We start from the raw sequence: 25,576 nt of genomic DNA on the forward strand, positions 1-25,576 counted from the left end.
TTGGTTGGTGGTATATTCAGTATTTATTTATTCATTATTATGGTATTAATATTTTTAATGTTAAATGTAAATAAAATGGAATGGACCAATTAATTTAAATAGTTTTATTTTCCAACTACAATATTTCCCCCCGAACATCCCATAAAGTACACAAAAAATACTGCATTTTAGGAACAGTGTTCATAACCTTGGCAAATTCAAATTTCTGCATTTCATGAACGCCTTTCATAAAGCAAAAAATAGTGGTTTCTTCTGAGAGATTGAAAAACAAATTTATTCTAATGATTTTCACTGTAGTTGGGTTATCGTCTTGTGAGCATAGCAGAACAATATGAACCACATGTTGAGTCTATAAGCACTAGGTTCAGATATTAGATGTTGCCTTTATATTAAAGAAATTAAAATATTGTAGATGGGAACTATATCGTACACCAAACGCACTGTAGTTTAGCTTTACGCTAAACTACCACCGTCGGTTGTGTGTTGTTATGGTTTGTTGATATAGTCTTAATGTGATGGTGAGACGATGGTGGGGGTTATGTTGTGGTTTGTTGATATGTGATGGTGAGACGATGAGACCATTCAAAAGAAAAAGAGAACAATGTTGAGAGTTTTTGCCAAACAAAAGAGGAAATATGAGAGCAAATAATGGAAATGCAGGGAAAGATAGGAATGCGATTTTGCATCTCATGAAAATCTTAAATATTTTTGAAAAAATAGTGGCTTTCAGATGGATATAAAAAACGACACTTGTATCTTATGTGAGGTAACTGTATAGTATGAAGAAACTGCATCACGGACGAAAACATGTAAAAATGAAATATTATTTCTGTGTAGGTGGAGGCTCCAAAGGTCGAAAAATGCTGTCGGTCTATTCTACTTTAGCTCAATGAGAACTTTTATATTTAACAAATAAAAAGTCGTTATGTTAGGTCACGCCGAACATTTTATACCCTCCACCATCAAATATTCTTAACAAAAATGGAATAAATGGTTTCCTTTCCTGTTCACATCTTTGGGTCGTGACCACAGAGAACCTCAAATGTCAAATTTTTGCTAGTTCGGTTAAAATTTTTAGCTAAAACCTTAAAAATACCGAAAATCGGCAGGTACCTTTATATGGGGGCTATACCACAACATAGACCCTTTGTTGACAATTTTTGGTTGAGAAGTGGTGAAACCACTAAGAACCTTAAATGTAAAATTTCAGCTAGTTTGGTTAAACATTGTAGCCAAAAATCCTCAAAATTCCGAAAATAGGGAGGTACCGTTATATAGAGGCTATGTTAACACATGGACCTATGTTGACAATTTTTTGTGAAGAAGTTTCGTGATCACAGATATACCTTAAATATCAAGTTACAGCCTGTTCGCTTAAAAGTTTTACCTAAAACACTTAAAATATCGAAAATAGATAGGTACGGTTCTATTTAGCCCATGCCAAAAGATAATAATAGTTTTTGATGGAGAAGTGTTGTGATTAGTAGTCAACCTAAAATGTCAAATTACAGCAAGTTTGGTAAAAATGTTAGCCAAAATCCTGAAAATACCGAAAATCGGGTGGTACGGTTATATAGAGGGCTATACTAAAACATGGACCTATGTTGACGATTTTTAATGAAGAAGTTTCGTGACCGCAGATAACCTCAAATGTCAAATTACAGCTAGTTTGGTTAAAAATTACAGCTAAAACCCTAAAAATACGGAAAATCGGGAGGTACCGTTATATCGGGGTATACCAAAACATGGACCTATGATGACGATTTTTTGTGAAGAAGTTTCGTGACGACAGGGAGCCTCAAATGTCAAATTACAGCTAGTTCGGTTGAAAATTGTAGCTAAAATCCTCAAAATACCGAAAATCGGGAGGTACCGTTATATGGGGGCTGTACCAAAATATGGACCAATGTTGTCGATTTTTAGTGAAGATGTTTCGTGACTACAGATAAAACCCTCAAAATGCCGAGAATCGGGAGGTACCGTTATATGGGGGCTATACCAAAACATGGATCTATGCTGACAATTTTTAGTGAATCACAGATAACCTCAAATGTCAAATTACAGCTAGTTCGGTTAAAAGTTGTGGCTAAAATCCTCAAAATACCGAAAATCTGGAAGTACCGTTATGAAAATGACACTCTCGTGCAAAAATATAGCGTTTTAGCTCAATTTTTGTGGACGCTAGAGTGATTACAACAAATGGACAGACGGACATGTCTATATCGACTTTTATCCTGATCAAGAATATATGTATATACTTTATAAGGTCGCAAATTATTACTTCAATGGTGGAGTGTATAAAAATTAGGGGATAAAAATAGGTTTGTTCTTACAAATGAACAAAGCTCGCCATAGAAGCCAGGAATAAATGTTTTGTGAGTCATTGCCCCACGAACGACTTACCTCTCGTGACTTCAACCTGTACATGGATGTGTGGCCCCCACCAAAACCAAACCAAGAACACGGTGAACAGAGTTAGGTCAACGAGGAACCACATCCCAAGGTCAAGAGACCCAGGACTCGTGAGGCCAAACTTCATTTTGGTCTAGCATGGCTAAAGTTCCGTTTAGCCCAAATATAACAAGGGGGAGGTTATTGATAAAAACCCTTATAAAGACGAATCCCTCATTATTGTCTGAAAAGTATGCAATGATTGTTTCTTTTCCGACCACCGCACAGTGCGAAATATGGGAAGTTTAGTGGAACTTTAAGGAATTTTGAAAGTACATAAAATTAATTAAATTTTAATTGAATTCGTAAGCTAAGTACTCCACTGCAAATGGCCCATACTCAGTTTGGAGTGGCGCGGACAAATGGTAAGTCAGTATTAGGCCGGGGCGATTTGAAAACCTTAATGGGCCCTTCGCGTTTCTGATTCCTGGGGTTGAACTGAGTAAAAAAGTCTACTGGACCATATGTCTACGATGAAAATCGAGCCTCCCGATTTTGAATTTAAGTTTTTTATCTACGTTTTTTTGACATCTTGGCATATAACAGCCAAACCATTGAGATTTTCGATCCAACACAAAGACAAACATTGTAGCCAAGACAGTAGTTAAGAACTCTCTAATACATCGCAAAAGCATTGGAACGCTCCTTCAGGCAGTTTTGGCCTTAAGAATGTGCAAACTTTTCGGAAAATGTCGATAAATGACATTGTGCTACAAAATTTGACCCGAAAAATATTCAAGTGTTCTGATGCAAAATTATATCGTTTTGGGATCCATGGACAACGACAATGCCTTTATTTCGTTTGGGTCACTTCGTTTTATTTTTTTACAACGGTTTCTCATAATTTTCAAAAATATAAAGTTTTTTTGTTTTGTTCAATATTTATTTTGAAAATTATGAGAAATTCCTTTATAGGTTTTTTGTGGGGGTTTTCAGACATAAACCACTATAACTTAGCCATTTGTTAACCGATTTAAAACAATATTAGCTGATTCAAATGACATTATTCACCCCTTTAAAAGGAAGAAGGATCAAAAGAAATCCGTTGTGGAAAAAATAAGATATGCCCGTTTAAATTTGAAAATGTAAGAAACCCAAATTTTCACTACTTTTACCGTTATAAAAAAATATAACGAAGTGACCCAAACGAAATAAAGGCATTGTCGTTGTCCATGGATCCCAAAACGTTATAATTTTGCATCAGAACACTTGAATATTTTTCGGGTCAAATTTTGTAGCACAATGTCATTTATCGACATTTTCCGAAAAGTTTGCACATTCTTAAGGCCAAAACTGCCTGAAGGAGCGTTCCAATGCTTTTGCGATGTATTAGAGAGTTCTTAACTACTGTCTTGGCTACAATGTTTGTCTTTGTGTTGGATCGAAAATCTCAATGGTTTGGCTGTTGTATGCCAAAATATCCAAAAAACGTCAGTAAAAAATTTAAAGTCAAAATCGGGAGGCTCGATTTTCACGGTAGATATATGGTCCAGTGGACTTTTTTGCTCAGTTCAATCCCAGGAATCAGAAACGCGAAGGGCTCATTAAAGTTTTTTTCCTTCCACACAAATCGCCCCACCCTAGTCAGTATGCCATAATTTAGTTTTCTTAATATTTTACAAAACAATTATAATAGTTTACTCTTTAAAAAAATGCAAAAACTCTTATTGTTTTCGTGCAATTTTAATCGGAAAGAAGTGCTTTTTTGAAATATTCAAAATTTTTTTTTTTTATTTTCCGTGGATATTTCAAAAGTGAGTCCCGTACATTCCCGTTTTAAGATATATATGATCTGAAAGATTGGGGTCTCCTCTGTTTGCAAAGCCATAAAACAGCTGCGGTAACGTGCGGTCTTCGGAGAAATTTCATTTAATTGCATTTGCTAAAGTTGAAGGTAAACGCGGCGATGAACGCCGTTATTGACTACGTTTTGAAGAAATGGACTCACTAATTTTAACAAATTATGATTTCTGTCAAATTAAGAGTCTTCTCGAAATTGTTCATAGTTTTGACCTGTAAATGTTGGTAATTTATATATAGTGCAACATTTTTGAATGCTGTGGTGCAAATACCAATATACGTTAAAAATTGTAACGCAGTTCCAACCTGAACTTGATCTGAGAGACATTATTAAAAAAAATTAATGGTACAGACCTGCTAAATAGCCATTAGATACAAATGAAAACAAAAAATTATTGACATTTTACTCCTTAATGGATGTGCAGGGTTTTATGTGAGGAGGATTTTTATTCGCTAACATCTTAAAACTGCATCTTAATTTGCATCAAAATCTGTTGCAATTTGTGTCTTCAACATTTAAAATACCTAATATGAGGGAACCCGTCATATGGGTGCTATGCCAAAAACGCGTACCTACAATGTTAATATTTCGCACAGAGGTTTTCTATCTACGAAGAACATAAAATGCCAAAATACAACCAAAAATTTTGGAAAATGTGTCTGTAAGATTTAAAATATGTCCCATCGACCGGTACCGTTCAATAGGGTCTATACCAAAACGCGAACCTATATTGAAAATATTTTGTACATAAGATTTCTATCCGCTGAAAACTCAATATACCAATTTGCAGCAAAATGATTGAAAATTGAATGTAAAACGTAAAAACGACAGCCGCCGTTACATGAACGCTACGGGAAACCGCGGTCCTATGTGGCCCAATTTGAGCCCCATACTACCCACTAATAAAAGAAATGTTTTTGCAAAATTTTAGGAATCTACGCCCTTTACTTTAAAAGTTATTAGTAAAGTTCCGCTAAAGTGCTCATATTTCGCACTGTGCACCGCCAAATACTGTTCCAAGTCGAAGCCATTCGGCAATCACCACATAGGAATCCAAGGGAAACTGACCGGGACAAATTCACTAAATTAGCAAACTAAAAGCAGGACACATTGCACTGTCCTACAACGGTAGCAGAGGTTGATAATGCATGAGAAGCATATTAGACAGATTCTTGTGGATAGTCAAGAGCCCCCTGTCCACTAACTCTTCCTGGTAGGAGAAGTCAGCAGGTTTGGTGCTCAATGGATTTTGCTATTCTCCGGAAGATCAGTAGAAGGCCTTACAACAAAGTCCACAGATTGGGAGAACTGTAAGGTGTATTTCAATAAGTGCAACAGCGAAATTGAGTAAGCTAAACGCGGATCGATAGAGGGAGTTAAGGATCGAAGGATTCCAAAACCATCGGTAATATCAAACTGGATATTCGACATGGTCAAACTCTGGTCTAGAGTCTCTGAAACTTCTAGCCAATACTCATTTCCCGAACTATATGGACGTACCATATCAGTTGTCGTCGGGAATAAATGTCGGCCATAAATTGCATGGGCAATAAACACCTTCATACCCTTTAAATCACCCACGCCAGACATCATCATACCTGCAATGCCGCCGGAGGGATTTTTAATTAAATCGCGGTTAAATTTACATTTTAGGTTTTTGTTGTCTCTCTGAAGTTGTTATTGGCAAAAGAGAGCGGGATTCGTAGAAATGCCAACATTTCGAGGGATGTGTGAAGTGATGAATGAACGGCCGGTCAGGGGCGATGGCTAGAATCAATTACCGCATCGAGTGCAGGCAATCGTAAAAAAAAACCTATCATTATACAACAGTTATTTTTGGTAAGATATGAGTAATTGTCATCATTTCATGGTACATTTAACACACCAAAAAATGTATGTATAAAGCCCATTGTCATTATTTGGTGTTTGTTTGATTTGTATTCTTTAATGGTATTAATTAAATGTAATGATTAAAATAATTTTTTGACAAAATTATAGATATCGTTTCCTATTTTAATTATGATGATATTGACAAATTTTGGTATAAAAAGTTCATCGCCAAAATAATAATGCGCAAACGTTTATCAGTTCTTCAGTGAAAGTGTCGTTTAATTAACATCATTGTTTTTGATATAAAAGTGAACATGTTATCGAAAGAAGTCCTTAGTGTTTTTCTACTTGCAATGGTATTGGAAGTAACCTTGGCCTGTGTAAGTTTTCACTTAATAACAAGTAAAAAAAATTGCAACCTGTAGCGTGATTGCAAAAAAATTGAGAAATTGGATGCATTACCGACTATTGTGGTATCTCCCTTGTTTGACCACCTTCGCCAACCTACTTTACACCAATGTAAAGGTAATATTTTCTTATTCCATTGACAGGCTTTGCCGTTGGAATATCCCTACTAGAAGCCGAGATATTCACAAAGAATAAAACTTTGAATTTGTCTACACATAAGTTTTTCCGCATTCCGACCCCTAAATATTATCCACTTATCACCAAAATCAAAAGGCTTCTTCCTCTGTTTTTGAAAAAAAATTACGCACCAAAATTTCGTGTTTGGGTGCAGATTACTGTGATCCTGTGAGGGCTACACCCTCATGTTATACATTAAACAAGTGAGCCAAGGCTATAGTCGGGTCGGGGCCGACTATGTGATACCCTACACCACTACCCCTGTTCATAAGCTTTTGACTACTAAAATTCAAAATATTAAAATTGGCATAGCTTAGCGCTTTTGCTCTGAATGTCTTCATTAACACAGGTCAATTTTTTTGAAACGCATTTAAGTGCATCAACAGTACAACCCAAATAAAAAATGGAAAAGTGGGATGTATGCCAACCATCAATAGGCTTCTTTCTCTGTTAGACCCCCATCAACCCCCATCGTGAGGATCCGATCAAAATTTCGCAGTGTGATTGCACAAAAATGGAAAGAGGGATGGATTACCGACTATTGCGATATCTCTTTTGTTTGACCACCTATGACAACATACTTCACATCGTTGTAAAGTTGATATTTTCTTCTTTCCTTGCCAGGTTTTGCTTTCGATATACCTCCTACATATCTCCGTTATGTGGCCACCTACGCTAACCAACTTTGCATCACTGTAAAAGATGGGATTTTTTACTTTCACAGTCAGACTTTGTGTTTGGAAGATCCCAAGCCGAAGCTGTGATATTCGTCATTATTATTAAAATCGCAAAAATAAAAAGTTGGGTTCTATTAGCGGCTATTGCGATATATTCGTTGTTTGATCACCTACGAGAGCCTACTTTGCATCATTCGAAAGACGATATTTTCTACTTTCATGGCCAGGCCATGTTTTTGGTATACCCCATATTGAAGCTGAGATATTCGCTTAGGAAAAAAACGTTGTCTTTTTCTCCCATTACGAACCCTATATATTATCCGACCATCACCAAAATCAATAGGCTTCTTCATCTGTGTGACCCCCATTAACCCTCAAAATTTCGTGACGATCCGATCAAAATTGCGACCTGTAGCGTGATTTTCAAAAAAAAGTGGAGAAATGGGATGTATTATCGACTATTGCAATATCTCCGTTATTTGGTCACCTGCGCCGACCTAGTTTACATCATTGTACAGATGGGATCTTCTACTTTCATAGCCAGGCTTTGCTTTTGGAAAGTCCCCAACCAAAGCTGTGATATTCGTCATTATAATTAAAATCGCAAAAATGAAAATTTGGGTTAGAAAGGTGATATTTTCTACTTTTATTGTCAGGTTTTGCTTTTCGTATACCCCGTATAGAAGCTGAGATATTCGCTTTGGAAAAAAAACGTTGTGTTTTTTTTCCACATACGTTTTTTGTCCATTCCGACCCCTAAATATTATCCGACCATCACCAAAATCATTAGGCTTCTTCCCCTCCGGGACCCCATCTATATCCAAAATTTCGTGACGATCCGATCAAAATTGCGACCTGTAGCGTGATTACAAGTTTTAGATGGACAGACTGACAGACGGACGGACGGACGGACTGACGGACGGTCGATGCGTTACAATCTTTTTGGCCAAAACCAACTTATAATACCCTCCCCATATAGTGGTGTAGGGTATAAAAATGCGAAATTGTGAGTAGTACAATCAAATAATAAGCTTTTAGGGAAATCCGTGGGCGTCCCGATTATAGAAAAAATTCAAAAAACCCAATTTTTCAGTCTTCAAAATGTCGGCATCCGTTTGAGGTAGATACAGTGGATATATTAAAAAATCATACATTAGAAACTTCAACTCTGAAGTGTACTCTTTAACTTCTCTTTTGAGCAGTAAGCTCTACATTGTGTTGTAAAACCACCAATTGAAAAATAACATAATGAAACTTGTTTTCTTCAACGATTTTTTCCGATTTTTTTTTTACATTAGCACGACCAAAGCTTCCGCTCAAATTATTATTTTAAGAAACCCCTCGGTGAATCGGGCTAAAACAGTTTATTTTACCGAAATGGGGTTAAAAGTTATGGTATAGTACCTCCGATCATCGGTACCTCCCGATTTTCAGTATTTTGAAGGGTGTGTCCTTTTCACCCCACCGAAATTACTGAAATTTGGTAGTAAGTCTTCGTTGGGAGTGAAAAAATTTCCTCCTAAAATTTGTTGGTTAAGGTCCACGTCTTCATATAGGCCCCTTAGAACGGTACATCCTGATTTTCGGTATTTTCAAGGTTGTGTCCTCAATATCCCACCGAAATGGTATTAAGGCTTTGTTGGGGGTTTAAAACTTTCCACCTGAAATTTGTCGGTATAGGTCCACGTCTTCATATAGCCCCCATAGAATGGTACCTCCCGATTTTCGGTATTTTGAAGGGTGTGTCCTTTACACCCCACCGAAATTACTGAAATTTGGTAGTAAGTCTTCGTTGGGAGTGAAAAAATTTCCTCCTAAAATTTGTCGGTATAGATCCACGTCTTCATATAACCCCCATAGAACGATACCTGCCGATTTTCGGTATTTTGAAGGTTATGGCCTCATTAACACGCCAAAAGAGCTGAAATTTGGTATTTAGTCTTCGTTGATGGTGTAAAACTTTCCACCTGTTGGTATGTGGCCACGTTTTCGTATAGCCCCCATAGAACAGTACCTCCCGATGTTCGTTGTTTTGAAGGTTGTGGCCTCAATATCCCACGAAATGCCCGTATATATTTAGTTTTCGTTGGTGGTATACAACTTTCCACCTGAAATTTTTCTATATGTATAGGCGCTCATCTTCATATAGCCCCAATAGAACGGTTCCTCCCGATATTCAGTATGTATTTTGAAGAGTGTGGCCTCAATATCCCACAGAAACGTCTTCATGTAGCCCCTAAAGAACAGTACCCTCCGATTTTCGGTGTTTTGAAAGTTTTAACCACTTTATACAACCGGTGTTTAAGTAAGAATTAATATATTTCAGTTTAATTTGCATTGTTTGGAAATGCTCGTTTGTCGCTTTACTTTCATTGTGTTTGATTCACTCAATCGCTAGAAAACTGCCTACTCCTTTTTTGTAACAACATTGATATGTCATCTAGGAGTTTTCTAACGAGTGTTGTTTTTGCGCCTACGCGACCTTTCGGCATTATTATTGACACTTCGTTTTCGATCGCCATCCGTAACACAGGTAATCTGTTCGCCTTGCTACTTTCCCTTTATTTAATTATATTTATTTATTTACTCAATAAAGCGTCTGCTTTTATATTCTTTGAAACTAAAACGATCGTGTTTTTATTTCTCTTTTTCGAAACGCAATTTCGGCGCCTTTACAACCGGAATACCTGAAATTTGGTATTTAGTTTTCGCCAAATATACAAGACATTTCTACAGGTACAAAAGATCCTTTGCAAAAAATCAGACAGTATAGGTTCACGTTATTGTATAGCCCCATGGGTGCCCGTACATAGCTCCCAAAATGCTTTTGGGCGTTATGTCGTTAGGGTTTGCGGACATAACTCCCAACGATTTTTTTCTTAATTTCAAAATTATTTCTTTGCTTAATTTTGGCATTTGTAATAATAATACCGCGATTTTTTCAAAAATATTTTCGGCTGCGGCGCTTTTTGTTTTTCAGAAAGTGTTTGCAAATTTTGACAAAACTTTTTATTTTTACCTGCTTTTCGTCTTCCAGAAAGTGTTTGCAAATCTTAACAAAACTTTTTTTGTAAAAAATCCCGGATGTTTTTAAATATTTCCGCCTGCGACGCTTTTCGTTTTTCAGAAAGTACTTGCAAATTTTAACAAAACCTTTTTATTTTCCTGCAGGCAGAATTTTTCATTTAAAATAGGATTGACGGCAAATTTTGAATATAATTCGATATGAATTGGCTACTACTCAATTTGTACTTAATTTTCTTAAAAACTTTAAATCAATTATAAATTATATTATGAAATGAAAAATGTATATGAACTTAAAGTTAGCTTCCAAAAAATTTGGATGTTATGACCGCAAATCAAGACGGACATAACTCCAAAAATCGTTTTGGACCCTGTCCGGTTCTTGCCTTTATATTCCAGCTATAACATAAGATTCTAAATGATTTATCTATATCATATTATTATATTAACATTTCATTTCAGAATGGTTACAAAGTCAAAATTTTGAAAACAGAAAACTGTGTAGAAGACCCGGTTATAACTGCCGATCCGGAATTTACTATTAAACTGAATAAGAAATGTGAGCTCATACCGACTGGTTGTGTTGTTAATAAAGCCTTCAAAACATCCATTGCCAAATATAAAGTTACTAAAGATGGAATTCTTGTTAAAGAAGGCAAAGTCGATGTCTGCGGCATGGCTGACAAGGTTCCAGATAATATTATAAAATATGCGGAAGTTTTTGGTGCACCAACATCGTGTCCTGTCAAAGAGGTAATAAATCGAAAATATGTTTGTAAATATGAATATACATATGTATATCGTAACTAATATCTGTGTATTTTTAGGCAAAAATTTGTGCCGAGGACAGAAAAATTGACATAACTCCATTCAAATCCCTATTGGGTCTTGCTCGCGGGGTTATTGCTGTGCACACAGAACTAACACATGATACTGTAAGTAGATAATTTGTATGACTGGCAATGACTCTTCTATATAATAAACATTATAAATATTTGATTCTCTTTCTAGGGTAAATCGTGTATAAATGTCGAATTTGAAGTCTCTAAGTAATAATTTTCATTTGTGATGCAGATATAACCGATATGTTGTATGTTATATGTGTATGTTATGTTATTGAGTTAATAAAATTCAAAATATTAAAAGCTTACAAATTGATAAAATGCAACTTAATATAACCAAACTTAAGTGGTTACAGGCACTTGCTATTAGAAAAATGCTACAATTTTTTTTCGTTAAAATCGAAATTTTGACAGTTCACATTTTTTTAAATGGATATTTTTTATTATTTTCTCGTTGGTGTTGAGCTTAAGTGACAAAGGAAAACCGGCTATTCTAACAATGCTTCGAAACTTATACTTATACCGAAGCTATAGTAATTAGTATACTAAGCATTGCCATCGAACTTTGATCCTTGAAATGCAGTGAGGATACTTTTTAATTCGCTTAAGGACAATATTATTATGTTCTTGATGATCCCACAAAAATATATATGATCGGCTTGATCGTTTTCCAGCTACAGTGGACACCGCAAACTTCTTTAGTAAAAACAGTGTTTCGTAGGCTGGCATTTGTCAGAAAACAATGCAATCTTTTTCAACAACAACAATACCGAATGTACCTCAAGGTGTGACCTTTCAGATGAAAAAAATATTCTAAAAAGTTTGGCAGATTTCTTGCAAAAATTCATGAAAAATGATTTTTTGGTGCTCAATAAGTGGATATAATCCCTTGAAAAGTTCGGTTTGTGAACCATCGCCTACACCGTTTGTGACATCTTCCAATTGAATGTTGATCTTCTATATTCCTACACAAAGATTCGATATGTTTTCTTTTACTCCAGGTTCCAATTTTTATAAGCAAGTATACGCAGAGAAAAAATATGATTGATCCAACAATTCGAATATCCGTATATTGTATTGTGACTCCTACAATCGTTTTTGTTAATTACTACAATTGTTGTTGTCGTATCCAACAATAGTTTTTGTCTGCTGTACAATATCTCTTTTCTTTGATAAATATTTTCTTCTCTCTTCTGGTCGATGCCGTGGTGAAAAAAAAACAATTTTTCGTGAGTTCTGTTTGTATGAGTTCCTCTTATCTTTGTTTTTTATTTTATCTTTGTTATTTTTTGTGTATGTACACCTGTGGTGCTCAAAATATTTTGTGCATTAGTCTCTCTGAGAAAGTCCTTCCTTTGCTAAACTACGACAGATGAGAATAAAGAGTACAAATGTTGTTGTTGTAGGTACGTTAACGTATATGGGTGATCTTGGCTGTTGTACACCATGAGAGTTTTTTTTATTTGTTTCATCTTTCTCACTCTTCTTTTTATATTGATAGTTGAGTTACATCACAATCTGAGAAGCGTTTTGGTCGTAATTTGTGTTTTCTTTTCATATTTGTTATGGTTTTATGGTATGTTGGGGTTGGTGCTTGGATGATGAGCGCAATGGAGTAGTTTATCTTTCTTCATTCAATTTATTGTGGTTTTACTTACCCCCTGTTTTAGTAGTGATTTTCCAGTGATTTTCCATAAGAAGATCTAGTGATCTTCCATGAGAAGATCAAGTGATATTCTACTAGAAAATACAGTTACCTTCTATGAGAATATCAAATGATCTTCTATGAGAACATCAAGTGATTTTCTAACAGGTGATCCAACAGAAGGTACTTTTTTCAACAGCCTTTTTTGACAGATCACGCGTGAGTCGTGTCACGTGTTCATGTTATTTTTGCTTAGTACTGTTTGGCATTTTATCATGGAAAAACTTACGCCTCTACAACGTTTACAAATCGTTCAACTTTTTTACGAAAATTCGCGTTATGTGGGGAGTGTGTTTCGAGCCTAATTTTGTTCAGCGGTGAGGCACATTTCTAGCTTTATAGGTATGTAAAAAAACAAAATTGCCACATTTGGAATAAGAGATTCAAGAGCTGCCACTTCATTCAGAAAAAATAAAGGTTTCTTCAAGATGATTCCGGTTATGACTTCATCGTCAATGTCGACCGTTATTACGCCGTGATGACCGACTATTTCATGTCTGAAATTGAAGCTCGTAATTTCGGTGATGTTTGGTTTTAACAAAACGGCGCCACTTCCCACACATCGCATCAATCAATGGATTTAATTGAAAGAACACTTCGGTGAGCACGTTTTGGACTAGTCGATTGGGCACCAAGATAGTCTCATATCACTCCGTTAGACTTTTTCCTGTGAGAATACGTAAACTCAAAATTGTATGCGGATAAAGCCGCTTCGATTCCGGTCTTGGGGGAAAACATCAGACATGCCATTCGCCAGTTACCAGTCGAAAAGCTTGAACGAGTCATTGAAAATTGGACTCAACGGATGGACCGTCTGGGACGTAGCCTCGGCCAATATTTGTTCGACATAATCTAGATGAGAACATTAAGTAATCCTCTATCAGAAGCTCATGTGATCTTCTCTAACAAGATCAAGTCGTCTTCTATAAGTGGTACCAACTGATCTTCTATTAGAAAATCGCCAAGAAGATCAAGTGAGCCGGTCAGTATTAAAGCGAGACGATTGGTTAATACACGAAAAGTTGACTCTTCAAAGGTTGATCGACTGGTGTGTAATGACGAGTGAACGCAGAGGTTCTACGTGGTCGTAGAGGATCCCATGTCATAAACTAATACAATTACAACGAGTAAGGAAAGGATCAAAGCCTGGCGGGCCTGACTATATAATACCCTACACCATCACGATTTCAATACAATTTGGAGAAATTTTTCCAAGAAAAGTCTGCGTCACATTTTCTAAATTTCATCAAAATGGCTGTCCAATTTTGTGTTTGGTTCACCAAATACCTCAAATCGAACAAAAATTTATATGGGATCTATATCCAAATCTGAACCGATTCCAATATAATTTGGCAAACTTATTTTTAGCCCAAAATCAGTATCATTTTCCCAATTTTCCGAAATTGGACAGAATTTGCGTGTTTGGTGCACCTCAACGCGGGCGAACATATACATGGCAGCTATATCCAAATCTAAACCGATTTTCACCAAAAGCAATAGCGTTCTTACTATGGCTAAAAATGATGTTCCCCAATTTTTAATCGGATAGTATGAGAAGAGAAGATCAAATGATCTTCTATGAGAAGATGAAATGATCTTCTATGAGAAGCTCAAGTGATCTTCTATGAGAAGATCATTTGATCTTTTATAAGAGAAGATAAAGTGATCTTCTATGACAAGATCAAGATCTTTAATGAGAAGATAAAGATAAATATCTCCTATCAGAAGATTAAGTGATCTTTTATTAGAAGCACAAGTGATCTTCTAAGAGAAGGTCAAGTGGTCTTGTATGGGAATATCAAGTGAACTACTATGAGAACATGATGTGATCTTCTATAAGAAGGTCAAGGGATTCTCTATGACAAGATCACGTTTCTATGAGAAGATCAAGAGATCTTTAAGAGTTCCATGCCGTCTTCTATGGGAGGTTCAGTCGTTTTCTATGAGAAGTTCTTCTATGATTAGACAAGTGGTCGTCTTAAACAAAATAGTTTTCTGTGGAAAGGAGAGTGCACACAAGTGGTCTCCAATGAGAATGTCAAGTGGTTACCTATGAGAAGATCAAGTAATTCTCTATGAGAAGACCAAGACGTATTCTATAAGAAGGCCAAGTAGTTTTCTATCACAAGATCAAGTGGTCTTTTATAAAAACGGTCAAGTGGACTTCTATGAGAAGATCACTAGATCCTCTATAGGAAGACCAAGCGATATACTATGAGAAGACCAAGTGCTCTTCCTATGAAAAGATCAAGTGATTTTCTAATAGAAGATCAAGGTATTTTCTATGAGAAGATAAATTTATTTTCTATTAGAAGATCACGTGATCTTCTATGGCAAATACAAGGGATCTTCTACAAGAAGATCAGGGGAACTTCTATGAGAAGATCAAGTTATCCTCTGCGAGAAGACCAATCGTATTCTATAATGACAAAATCAAGTGGTCCTTTATAACAAAGGCCAAGATGACTTCTATTAGAAGATCACTTGGTCCGCTATAGGAGGAACTAGTGATCTACTATAAGAAGACCAAGTGATTTTTCTAAGAAGGTCTAGTAATTTTCTATGAGAAGATCTTTTGCGGTTATACCATGAGGTGTATTATTGGAAGATGACGGCACCTTCTTTTAGAAGGCCAAATTGCCTCACATAATAATACCAACTGGTCTTATAATAGAAGACTTAGTGGTATTATATGAGAAGACCTAGTGGTCTGCCATGCGAAAACCAGGTGTTCTCTTAGTAGGCCAAGTTGTCTTCTATGAGAAAGTAGTGATCTGAAAAATTAATTGCATATTTTGGGATCCGCTGTGGAAAAAAGGAGTATTTACATAAGATATATCATACATGATGACCTGTACATGCCTGAACAGAATCTGTGCGATTGGCAAACTATTTTAGTACGGATAACCTATACATATAGCTTTTAACCCCTGCAAAGCTTCATAACACAGAGACATTTAAAGAAATATATGAATAAAAAAATTAAAAACCAAATTATAGTTGAGCAATATTTATATTATGATTTTTTATGTATTTTAATTTAAAGGTTTTTCTTTTTACTTATTAAGAAGTCTCAATTTAACTTGAAGTTTAAATTATGTCAATCTCCTTAGCAGCTGCAATCATACCAACAAAACCATCTAAAACTTCCTTAGCTACTGGTAGAATCATTTCCGGTGGCAAAATGAAACCATATTCACCTTTGTCACGCAATTCAATAGTATATGGAATTGGAATACCTTTAACGCCATAGGCCCATTCCTTGCCAGAACCTGATACTTGATCTGTAAAAAATAAGCAAGAACAAAGCAATTTTAAATATGAACTATTTCAGCGAATTGTCATTTAAGCCATCTTAGTCTCAAGGAATTTTCTCACTTACAAAGTGTTGTGGCACTTGAACCATAAGTGAAAACAGTATTATAACGACGATATAAGGCATCAGCAAAGCCCTTGGCCACATGCATCATTTCATCATAGTGTTCGGGGAATTCGGTATCAGTGTGGCCCCAGGGTGACAAAACATATTGACCATACGAATGCAAAGAGATGTAAATTTTAATTGTATCCTCAGGAATGCTGGTGTTAATGAATTTGGTCATTTGATTGATTTCGGGATCCGATTCAGCATAGGGGCCAGCATAAGTCTCGGAGCAGGGATCATCAGATGCCCCAGTTACTGTTGGACAAAATCAACATATAAATAAATAAACATATAAATTTAAAACTTATTTAAAATCCTATTTGAAATTACTTACACATCCAGAGGAAATCAAAGTTGCGATTCAAATCGGTACCAATACATTTGCCACTTGGATCAGAAAGTAGTCGGGATTTACGCCACATGCGATTCTACAATTCAAAGTTAAACATTAATTCCAAAGAAATCATATTTCATAAGTTTTTGTTTCTTCTTCCACCCACCACTTCATGTGAATACACAAATCCATCAACATTCAAAACCGGTATTATCCACCAGTCAACACTTTCGGCCATCTTTTGTACACCAGGATTACGTGAAGCCAGCAATTCATCAATAATGTATGTAATGGTTGCCGATGTTATCCATTCGCGGGCATGAATGTTCGATTCAATGAAAACTGCCTTATTACCAGGTTTACGTGAAATTTTAATGCCCCTAATCAAACGTCCTTCATAAGAATAGCCAATTTCGAATGGTGTCACAATATCAGGATAACGTTCAATAATTTCATCTAACCATTTGTAAATTTCATCAAGTGTATGGAAATTTTCCCAATCAAATCCATATGATCGGGTTTTGGGCTGTTCGTTGTCAATTAAACTAAAACGAAAATAAAATGGAAAATTTCGTATATGAGATGAGGGTCTTTATTTGCCCATATAGGATGAAAATCATATATATTGTTGAGATTCTTTAAGTAATAAAACACAGCATTCGATTTTGTCAACAGCTATATATCAAAAATAAGAGAGGAATACCACGTGTAGTGAATTAATTTACTTAAAACCCGATTTTTCGTTAAGCATAGAACTTTTCTGATTTTCAGGACTTATTAACATTAGGTAACTGTGGTAAAAACTGCAAAGTATCGACACGGATAAATGCTCCAATAAAAAAAATATGTTTCACAATTGAGAACACAAGGCCTACAAGCGGTAGAAATTTTCAAAACGACTCAAGGTCATATTTTATGCGGTTGTAAGACAGGTTTTAGAAAGAATAGACCGATCCAACAGGCTCTTCTAAACGATCCAAGAGTTTTTTCTTCTTGTTTTTTTTTCGAAACTTTTGGTTCACTTTATAGGGAAGTATTAACTTCCCGAGAATAACATTGTAGCGCTGAAATAGACCTGGAGCCAGTGTTGCCGAATTTGACGATTTATCGTCATTTTGACGTTTTTTGCCCCAAAATTGAAAAATGACGATTTGACGATTTTATGGTCCAAAATGACGATTTTTCACTTAAGCCAGAAATGCATGAAATATAAGACGATGACTACATTTTGATACAAATTTTACGAAATATATTGAGGAAAACACTGTTCCAAACTCGATTTTTGAGCTGTTTTAATGTTTTGTAGCAATTTCTAGACGGATTAGCTATATTTAGGCACATATCTGGAATACAGGTATTTTCATAGCTTTTGCCCCCACATTCAAATTACATCAGCCGAAAATTTTCGTTTAGTTTTGTTAATGGATGAAAATCATCCTTAAAAAGTTTACGTGATAAAATATTAATTATATATATTTTGTTGTAAAAAATATGAATCCAGCTTTATTAACTTCCTACTAATGCCCTCTTTAAGCTGTCAGCCAGTTTTGAATGAAAATTTTTATCGATTTACGACTGCCCAACAACTAAAATGTACGTATACAGACAAACATGGACGGTCACACTGTCAAGCAAGCGATATTTTAGCTAAGCTGTTATTCAAAATGACAATATGCCTGTTCGATAACTATGCAAGTAAAAAGTTTTTGCAAGTTCTTGCAACTACATGCAAGACTTCTCAATTCTCTTTTACTGAACAAGTTTGTTATCGAACAGCATTTTGTAAAAGTTTGTGCAAATTTGTGCAAACTTTTGGGTTATCGTATAGACCTAATGTGTACCCAGCTTTACCATGCTGCATTACTGCAAACTCGATAAACATAGGAATACCATCATCTCCTGACAGCTGTTTTTTTAGCGGTATTTAAGTGATATTGGGTTAGATTTATTGCTGAATGTTGTATATCTTATGTTGTCAGTCTCATTCACAAAAATATCAGCGAAAAATTGCAATTGTTGACGATTTTTTTAAAAGTACAAGGTACACAAATAGAAAGAGTGAGAACCTTTAAATATCTTGGGATGTTAATAAACGACAAATGGGATCCCTCGAAAGAAATAAAAAGTCGATTAGAGATGGCGCGAGATGCTTTCTGTAAATATAGTAAAACCCTGAAAAGTCACGACATAAATATAACAACAAAAATACGTTTTATAAAATGTTATGTTTGGTCGGTGCTGTTATATGGAACAGAAGTTTGGACGCTCAAATCCTCTGATGAAAGAAAATTGGAATCCTTTGAAATATGGATTTACCGGCGAGTACTGAAAATACCATGGACTGCGAAAATTTCTAATGACGAAGTACTAAGAAGGATGAATATAAGCCGGCAATTACATAATTTTACAAGCAATTCTGAAGGGAAAAATTGAAGGAAGGCCAGCTAGAGGAAGGAAAGAAACATCCTGGCTCAAAAATATCATGGACTGGACAGGTTATACCAACGAAACCGATCTGCTGAATGCTGCAAAACACAGAGAGCTGACAACCATTATACAATAAGATAATAATTAAAATGCGATAAATATTAAAAAAAGATGAATTGTACGATCACTTATATCCGGATAACGGATGAGTAAATAAAGAAGAAGACGATTTTCCAAATTTTGTTGACGATTTGACGATTTCCGATCAAAAACTGTCGGTAACGCTGCCTGGAGCACATTTTTACACATTACACCACTATGCACAGCGGATGCGCCCAACAAAAATAACTACAATAAAATATGTCATCATTTTCAAAATTTAAAGATGCAAATTGCTTCTAAACTTTCCAAAATTTTCGAAACTAAAGTTTTGTTTTGCCATTTTTAGGGGTTCTTAAGGAGTAAAAGCCTTACAAAAATGACTAATTTGAAGAAAAGCGTGTTTACGAAACAAAGAACTATTACACTGTGCAACATTTTTAAGGAAATCTTGTGCAAACAATTTGAGCTTATGAATTTTTGAAATTTTTGTTGTGTCAGATCCAGTTTGGATTTTATAGCCCCCTCTAAACATGGTTAAATATTGACTTTTTAAGGCAATTCGGGGCTATATATCTGAAACCAATGCGAATCTTTTTCTAACATCTGAAGCAAATTTGTAGATATTGCTGAGTTTGTGAAATGCTGAACTTGAAAAGACATTTATTGCCTTAAATTTTGCATACATTTCACACCATATCTCCAAAACTGTTAAATGCGAATCTTCTTCTAACATCTGAAGCAAATTTGTAGATAATTCTGAGTTTGTGAAATGCTGAACTCGAAAAACGACATTTATTGCCTTAAATTTTGTATACATTTCACACCATATCTCCAAAACTGTTAAATTTTTCTTAACACTTTCTTTTGAAAAATATTCGTTGGAATGTATGCGTGTACCCTCAGCATTTAATTCTGGTTTCAAATCTGTTCGCGTTCACAAAATTGGACGATGCGCGCAAAAGTTATAGCGGGTTTTATTCTCATATAAAGAAAAAATATTTAAAAATATCTTATTTGTTGTTATGAGAAAATGTATGCTTAAATCGTTAAAAGCATTCCATATCTATTCGTAGATGTTTAAATAGTTATTAAATTTATTATTATTATTTTCGCGGAAAATTAACAAATAATAAAAAAATTTTGAAGTAAATCCAAATTATTCTATCCCAGAGTCCGTACAAACTCTCAAAAAAATAAATTAAAAAATATATGCGGAATCTAGACAATCCGTAGAAGAATATGATACCAAATTTATAGAGATTGGGTACATAAATTGCATATTATAGCACTTTGGTTTGATTCGAAAAAAATATTTGGGAGTTCTCCAACTATTTCACTAAAATCCCATACAATAATTAATGTGTACTGCTAAAACTTCATCAAGAAATATGGTTTACCATCCTGAAAGCTTATTTGCTTACTGTGATAACTTAAAAGGATAGGAAATTAATAGTAATACTGAAATTACAATCCTTAAAAAAATGTGAAAATTAAGAAGCCTTTTATTCGCGAATTAGTTAAAATCAGTTGATGCGCATCCGTTTTTGGATACAGCGAATCAATCTCTTTCAATATTTATCCATATTTCGATGTTTCACTCAGCGGACAAAGTGTGCCGCCAGTTGGATCACACAATGTAAAAAACCTTAAAGTGGGTAAAATCGCGATATTCGCATTCCATTTATGTAAAAAATGTTAAAGAAAATCGCGGTTTAATACGCCAATTTGGCAAAATACATTTTTGCCGATTTTCGTATTTCCAAGGTATCTATATCCGCGGATTTAGTGGATGGATTCGATCGCGGAAGGTCTCATTAGATCCTTCGCGTAGACTTTAGACTCCAATTACTAGGATGCTGTAAGGAGCACACTCATGAGATATGCATTAAACGACGTAAAATGACGAGTTCTGGATGCAGCGGATATATCGAAAAATGATACACTAGTATCATATTGCTCAGGAAGTATTCTTTGAGTCTTTTTTTTTTTTGGCCATATCTCTATAAAATGTAAGGTTAAGCCAGAAATGGAAAGGGAGCATAAAAAATTTGTTGGCTTCAACCCATTTTTAGCTATTTTTCTACATTGATGCCAACACAGCTTCCACGTAAATTAATTTTATTGGTCGATCTTATGGAATTCCTCCTAAAACACTTCATTTTAAAGAATTTCAATCATACTATATAGAATATGTTAACAGTTCGCGAATTCTAAATGGGTGAAACTCGGATTCATCGATTGTAAAACATTTTTGGTTTTCGCCATATACACATACGGGCAAAATGTGCCTCATCGAAATAATGGTTTTAGACTCGAAGTATGTTTTGACGAAATCCATTTCAGACAATTTGGAGTTGATTTAGCCATGTCCGTCCGTCTGTCTGGCTGGCTAGAGCGCACGATAACTCTCGAACGAATCAACCGAGTCGGTCCAAAATTTGCTTTCGGAATATTTTGTCCAAAATTAGTTTAAGTTCGAAGATGGAGATCGGTCCACTCCTTCCGGTACCTCCCCCACAAAAGTTCGAAAATGTTCGGAAAATTTGTGTGCACGATAACTCTTGAAAGGAGTAACTGATTTGGACCATACTTTGCATATCGTAAAATGTCTACCAGACATAGATGAGGTTCCAATATGGACTCAATCGGTGCACTCCCTCTGGTACCTCCAACACAAAATATCGGAAAAGTTCGACTTAGGACCTGCTCTCGGATCGCTTTGATTTTTGTTGTAGCAACTTGTATTCACCGCAACCTATACGACAGTACAAGTTTCATCTGGAGCAAGTCAATACTTCCTAAGAAAATAACCTGAAAGGTGCAAAAACCCTATGGCACCGTGTGTAGTGGTTGGAGCGCAAGATAACTCTCGAACGGATCAACCGATTCGGTCCAAAAGTTGGACTTCGTAATATTTTCTCCAAACTTAGTTTAAGTTCGAAAATAATCCATATCGGTCCACTCCATCTGGTATCTCCCCCACAAAAGTTCAAAATGTCCTGAAACATTGTGCGCACGATAACTCTTGAAGGGAGTGGCCAATTTGGCCCATACCTTACACATCCTAATATATCTACCAAATATAGATCAGGTTTGAATATGGACTATATTCGTTTACTCTTTCGGGTACCTTCCACATAAAATATCGGATAAGTTCACTTTAAGACCTCAATTACCACAGTTAATGTTTTTTCATGGTCAAGTCCATACTTCTTGAGAAAACAGCCCGAAAGGTGAAAGAAAGCCCTATGGCACCATATGTAGTCGCTGGAGAGCACGAAAACTCTCAAACTGATCAAACTTTGGCCTTCGTCATATTTTGTTCAAACTTAGTTTCAGTTCGTAGATGGGCAACACCTTCCGGTACTTCCCCCAAATATTTAAAAAATGTCACTAAAATGGTATTCACGATATCTCTTGTACGAGTTAACCAATTTTGTCCAAACTTTGCATCTCCTAATATTTTCTCCAAATTTAGTTTAATTTCTAAAATGGCCGATATTGATCTTCTCCTTAGGTCACCTCCCACACAAAAGTTCAACATTTGTGTCTAAGTGCAGATTAGGGTCTGTTCGAAGATCGTTTGGAAATAAGATCCGTAATATTTTGTCCAAACTTAGTTTAAGTTCGAAGATGGACCATATCGGTCTACTCCTTCAGGTACCTCCCCCACAAAAGTTCGAAAATGTTCGGAAAATTTGTGCGCACGATAACTCTTGAAGGGAGTAACCAATTTGGTCCATACTTTTCACATAATAAAATTTCGGCCCACTCCTTCGGGTACCCCCCACACAACACTTCGGAAAAGTTCAGTTTAGGACCTGCAATCGGATCATTTTGGTTTTTATTGTAGCAACTTGTGTTCGCTGCCCCCATTACGAAGGTACAAGTTTTATCAGGGGCAAGTTCATACTTCCTGAGAAAATAGTCAGAACGTTGTAAACTACCCTATAGCACAATGTGTAGTGGTTGGGGCGCACGATAACTCTCGAACGGATCTGCCGATTCGGTCTAAAATTGGGACATCGTAATATTTTGTCTGAACTTAGTTTAAGTCCGAAGGTGACCCATATTGGTCCATTGCTTTGGGTACCTCTCCCACAAAAGTTCGATAATGTTCGGAAAATTTTTTCCCACGATAACTCCTGAAGGCAGTAACGGATTTGGTCCATACTTTGCACATAGTAATATTTCCAGGAGACATCGACCCCATGATGACGGTGCAAGTTTTTTTTTCAGGGGCAAGTCCATACTTCCTAAGAAAATAACCCGAAAGCTGTAAAAATCCGTATGGCACTATGCGTACGATAACGAACGGATCGGCCGATTCCGCCCAAAATTTAGGCTTAGTAATATTTAGTCCAAACTAAGTTTATGTTTGAAGATTGGCACTGGCGGTGCTGTCACTAAAATAATACGCGATATATCTGCTGAACGGAGCAACTGTTCAAACCTTGGATCTCCTAATATTTTGTCCAAATGTAGTTTTACTTCAGAAATCGGTCTTCTGCTTAGGGTACCTCCCACACAAAAGTTCAACATTTTTATTTAATGGCTGCTTAGGATCTGTTCGAAGAATCTTTGAAATATTATAACGATCCTATTCCACGTGGTCCTTTTTATGCGGTATTATTTTTTTCGTGGGTAAGTCCATGCTTCCAGACATCGTGACCCATAGCCTCTAAGCTATTCGGTGAGCAACTGAAATGACTGGTGGACACAAAATCTATCAAAAGGAATGAATCCCAAAATAAGATCCACTTCGAAAATGGACTATGTTGGTCCATTCATTCAAGTACATCCTCCGCAACACATTTGTGCTTCAAACCAAATATATGTTTTGTCGGCAAATTTCTAAAAGGGCTACAAAATCCGTTATCCGTTTCAAACGATATAAACAAAACTTTACGACAGTGATCAAAACGATAGTCCGACTTTCGATAGTTTGCCAGCTCTAGTTATTCCCTTACTGTGAGAAATTCAATTTAATAAAGATAAAGATAATTTTGACGTAATATTTATTCGTCTGTTGTGCATGGGTTCACTGATAAAAAGTGTTACACTTACCTTTGAACATTCTCAATTTTGACTTTATACTTAATGTTGTGTTGCTGTAAACGTTCTTCAAAAGGCGACTGTTCAGAGGGTTTCACCATTACATCATAGTGTTCACCAAATTGATGAATGTCATTCCAAAAATCAAGCTATAATCGATTTATATGAAAACAAAAAACACATTAGCATCATTTACACTTTTTTCCATTTCTTTAAATATTATTACCGCAAACTCATCATCCAAAGACTGCAAAAGTTGATATTGCTCCCGATTTTCAATGGTTGCTTCGTAAACTTTATAATTATCATAGCGGACTTTTTGTGGTGTCACCGAAGCACCAGCAATTAAATGTAGTACGCCAAGGAAAACAATTAATCCCCCAAGACTTTTCATTTTGTTTTTGGGGTTTTTTAAAGAACTTATTTTTCCCGAAAAAAAATTCTCTTCAATGATGTACACCCAGCTACGTTAAAATATTGACTGATTCTTCTCGGCCTTTCAGACCAAGACTGTATGACTTTTACTGGCCAAAAATATGTTGTTTTTATTACAGTAGCAACAACACTGTTTAATCTTTTACCACAACACCGCCACTTACGCCGTCCATTATTTGCCAATAAAGTGCTCGAAATTAACCTAATTTAGATTAAAAAGGGTCGAAGCAGTCGCAATTCAATATAAGTCATATCACCACCACCACCACCATTCTTCTTCGGTTTGTGAGAAATGCCATTGATAAATTTGTTTGCATTAAGAGGGTGATCCATTTGTTCACCTCTTGCCATGATAAATGTTCACAATAATAATTATAAAGTCATCTCACGTACCGTATCCAACCGTTTTCTGGTTGACAAAATAAAATGTTAAGGAAAAGGCGGAAATGCTTGTTAAATTTGTTTTTTTTTCAGTCTGGTGCATAATGAACAAGTTTTCACAAAATTTGTAAAAGAAGCCAAATTACTTATTGTTTATTTTGGATCATATGCATTTTCATCTTCCACAACCTGGAGTAAAACAATTAGGAAAGCGTTAAATTCGGCAGGGCCGAACATTTTATAACCCCCAGCATAAAATTTTCTGAACTAAAAAGGAATAAATATTTTATGACCACGGATACCCAAGTTGTTTAAATGAGGTTAGCAAATGTATCTGAAAATGTGGGATTTATATCAAAGTGTGGACCTATGTTGACATTTTTTGGTGGAGAAGTTTTGTGACCACAGGGAACCTCAAATGTCATTTTTTAGATAGGATAGGAGGGCTAAATATGGGCATACGATGAGAAGTTTTGTGATTACTGGTAAACTCATATGTTTAA

General features: G+C 35.7%; 2 protein-coding genes across 2 annotated transcripts; one reads left to right on the forward strand and one right to left on the reverse strand.

The window, feature by feature from the left end:
• The first annotated feature begins 6,396 nt into the window (after positions 1 to 6,396).
• Positions 6,397 to 11,421, forward strand: LOC141392422 (uncharacterized). Its single transcript, XM_073965366.1, has 4 exons — positions 6,397 to 6,462; positions 10,831 to 11,121; positions 11,196 to 11,303; positions 11,380 to 11,421. The coding sequence occupies exons 1-4, from the start codon at positions 6,397 to 6,399 to the stop codon at positions 11,419 to 11,421; spliced, it is 507 nt and encodes a 168-aa protein (XP_073821467.1).
• A 4,519-nt stretch (positions 11,422 to 15,940) lies between these two features.
• LOC141393135 (zinc carboxypeptidase-like) lies at positions 15,941 to 24,744 on the reverse strand. Its single transcript, XM_073966090.1, has 6 exons — positions 24,484 to 24,744; positions 24,270 to 24,406; positions 16,840 to 17,218; positions 16,674 to 16,767; positions 16,298 to 16,594; positions 15,941 to 16,199 (listed from the first exon to the last, which is right to left on the reverse strand). Exons 1-6 carry the CDS (start codon positions 24,649 to 24,651, stop codon positions 16,006 to 16,008), a joined length of 1,269 nt encoding a protein of 422 aa, XP_073822191.1. The 5' UTR covers positions 24,652 to 24,744; the 3' UTR covers positions 15,941 to 16,005.
• Between the last annotated feature and the right edge of the window lie 832 nt (positions 24,745 to 25,576).

The sequence above is a fragment of the Musca autumnalis genome, unplaced genomic scaffold, assembly GCF_047663935.1.
Source record: "Musca autumnalis isolate F117 unplaced genomic scaffold, ASM4766393v1 scaffold_2, whole genome shotgun sequence".
In the NCBI taxonomy this organism is placed as follows: domain Eukaryota; kingdom Metazoa; phylum Arthropoda; class Insecta; order Diptera; family Muscidae; genus Musca; species Musca autumnalis.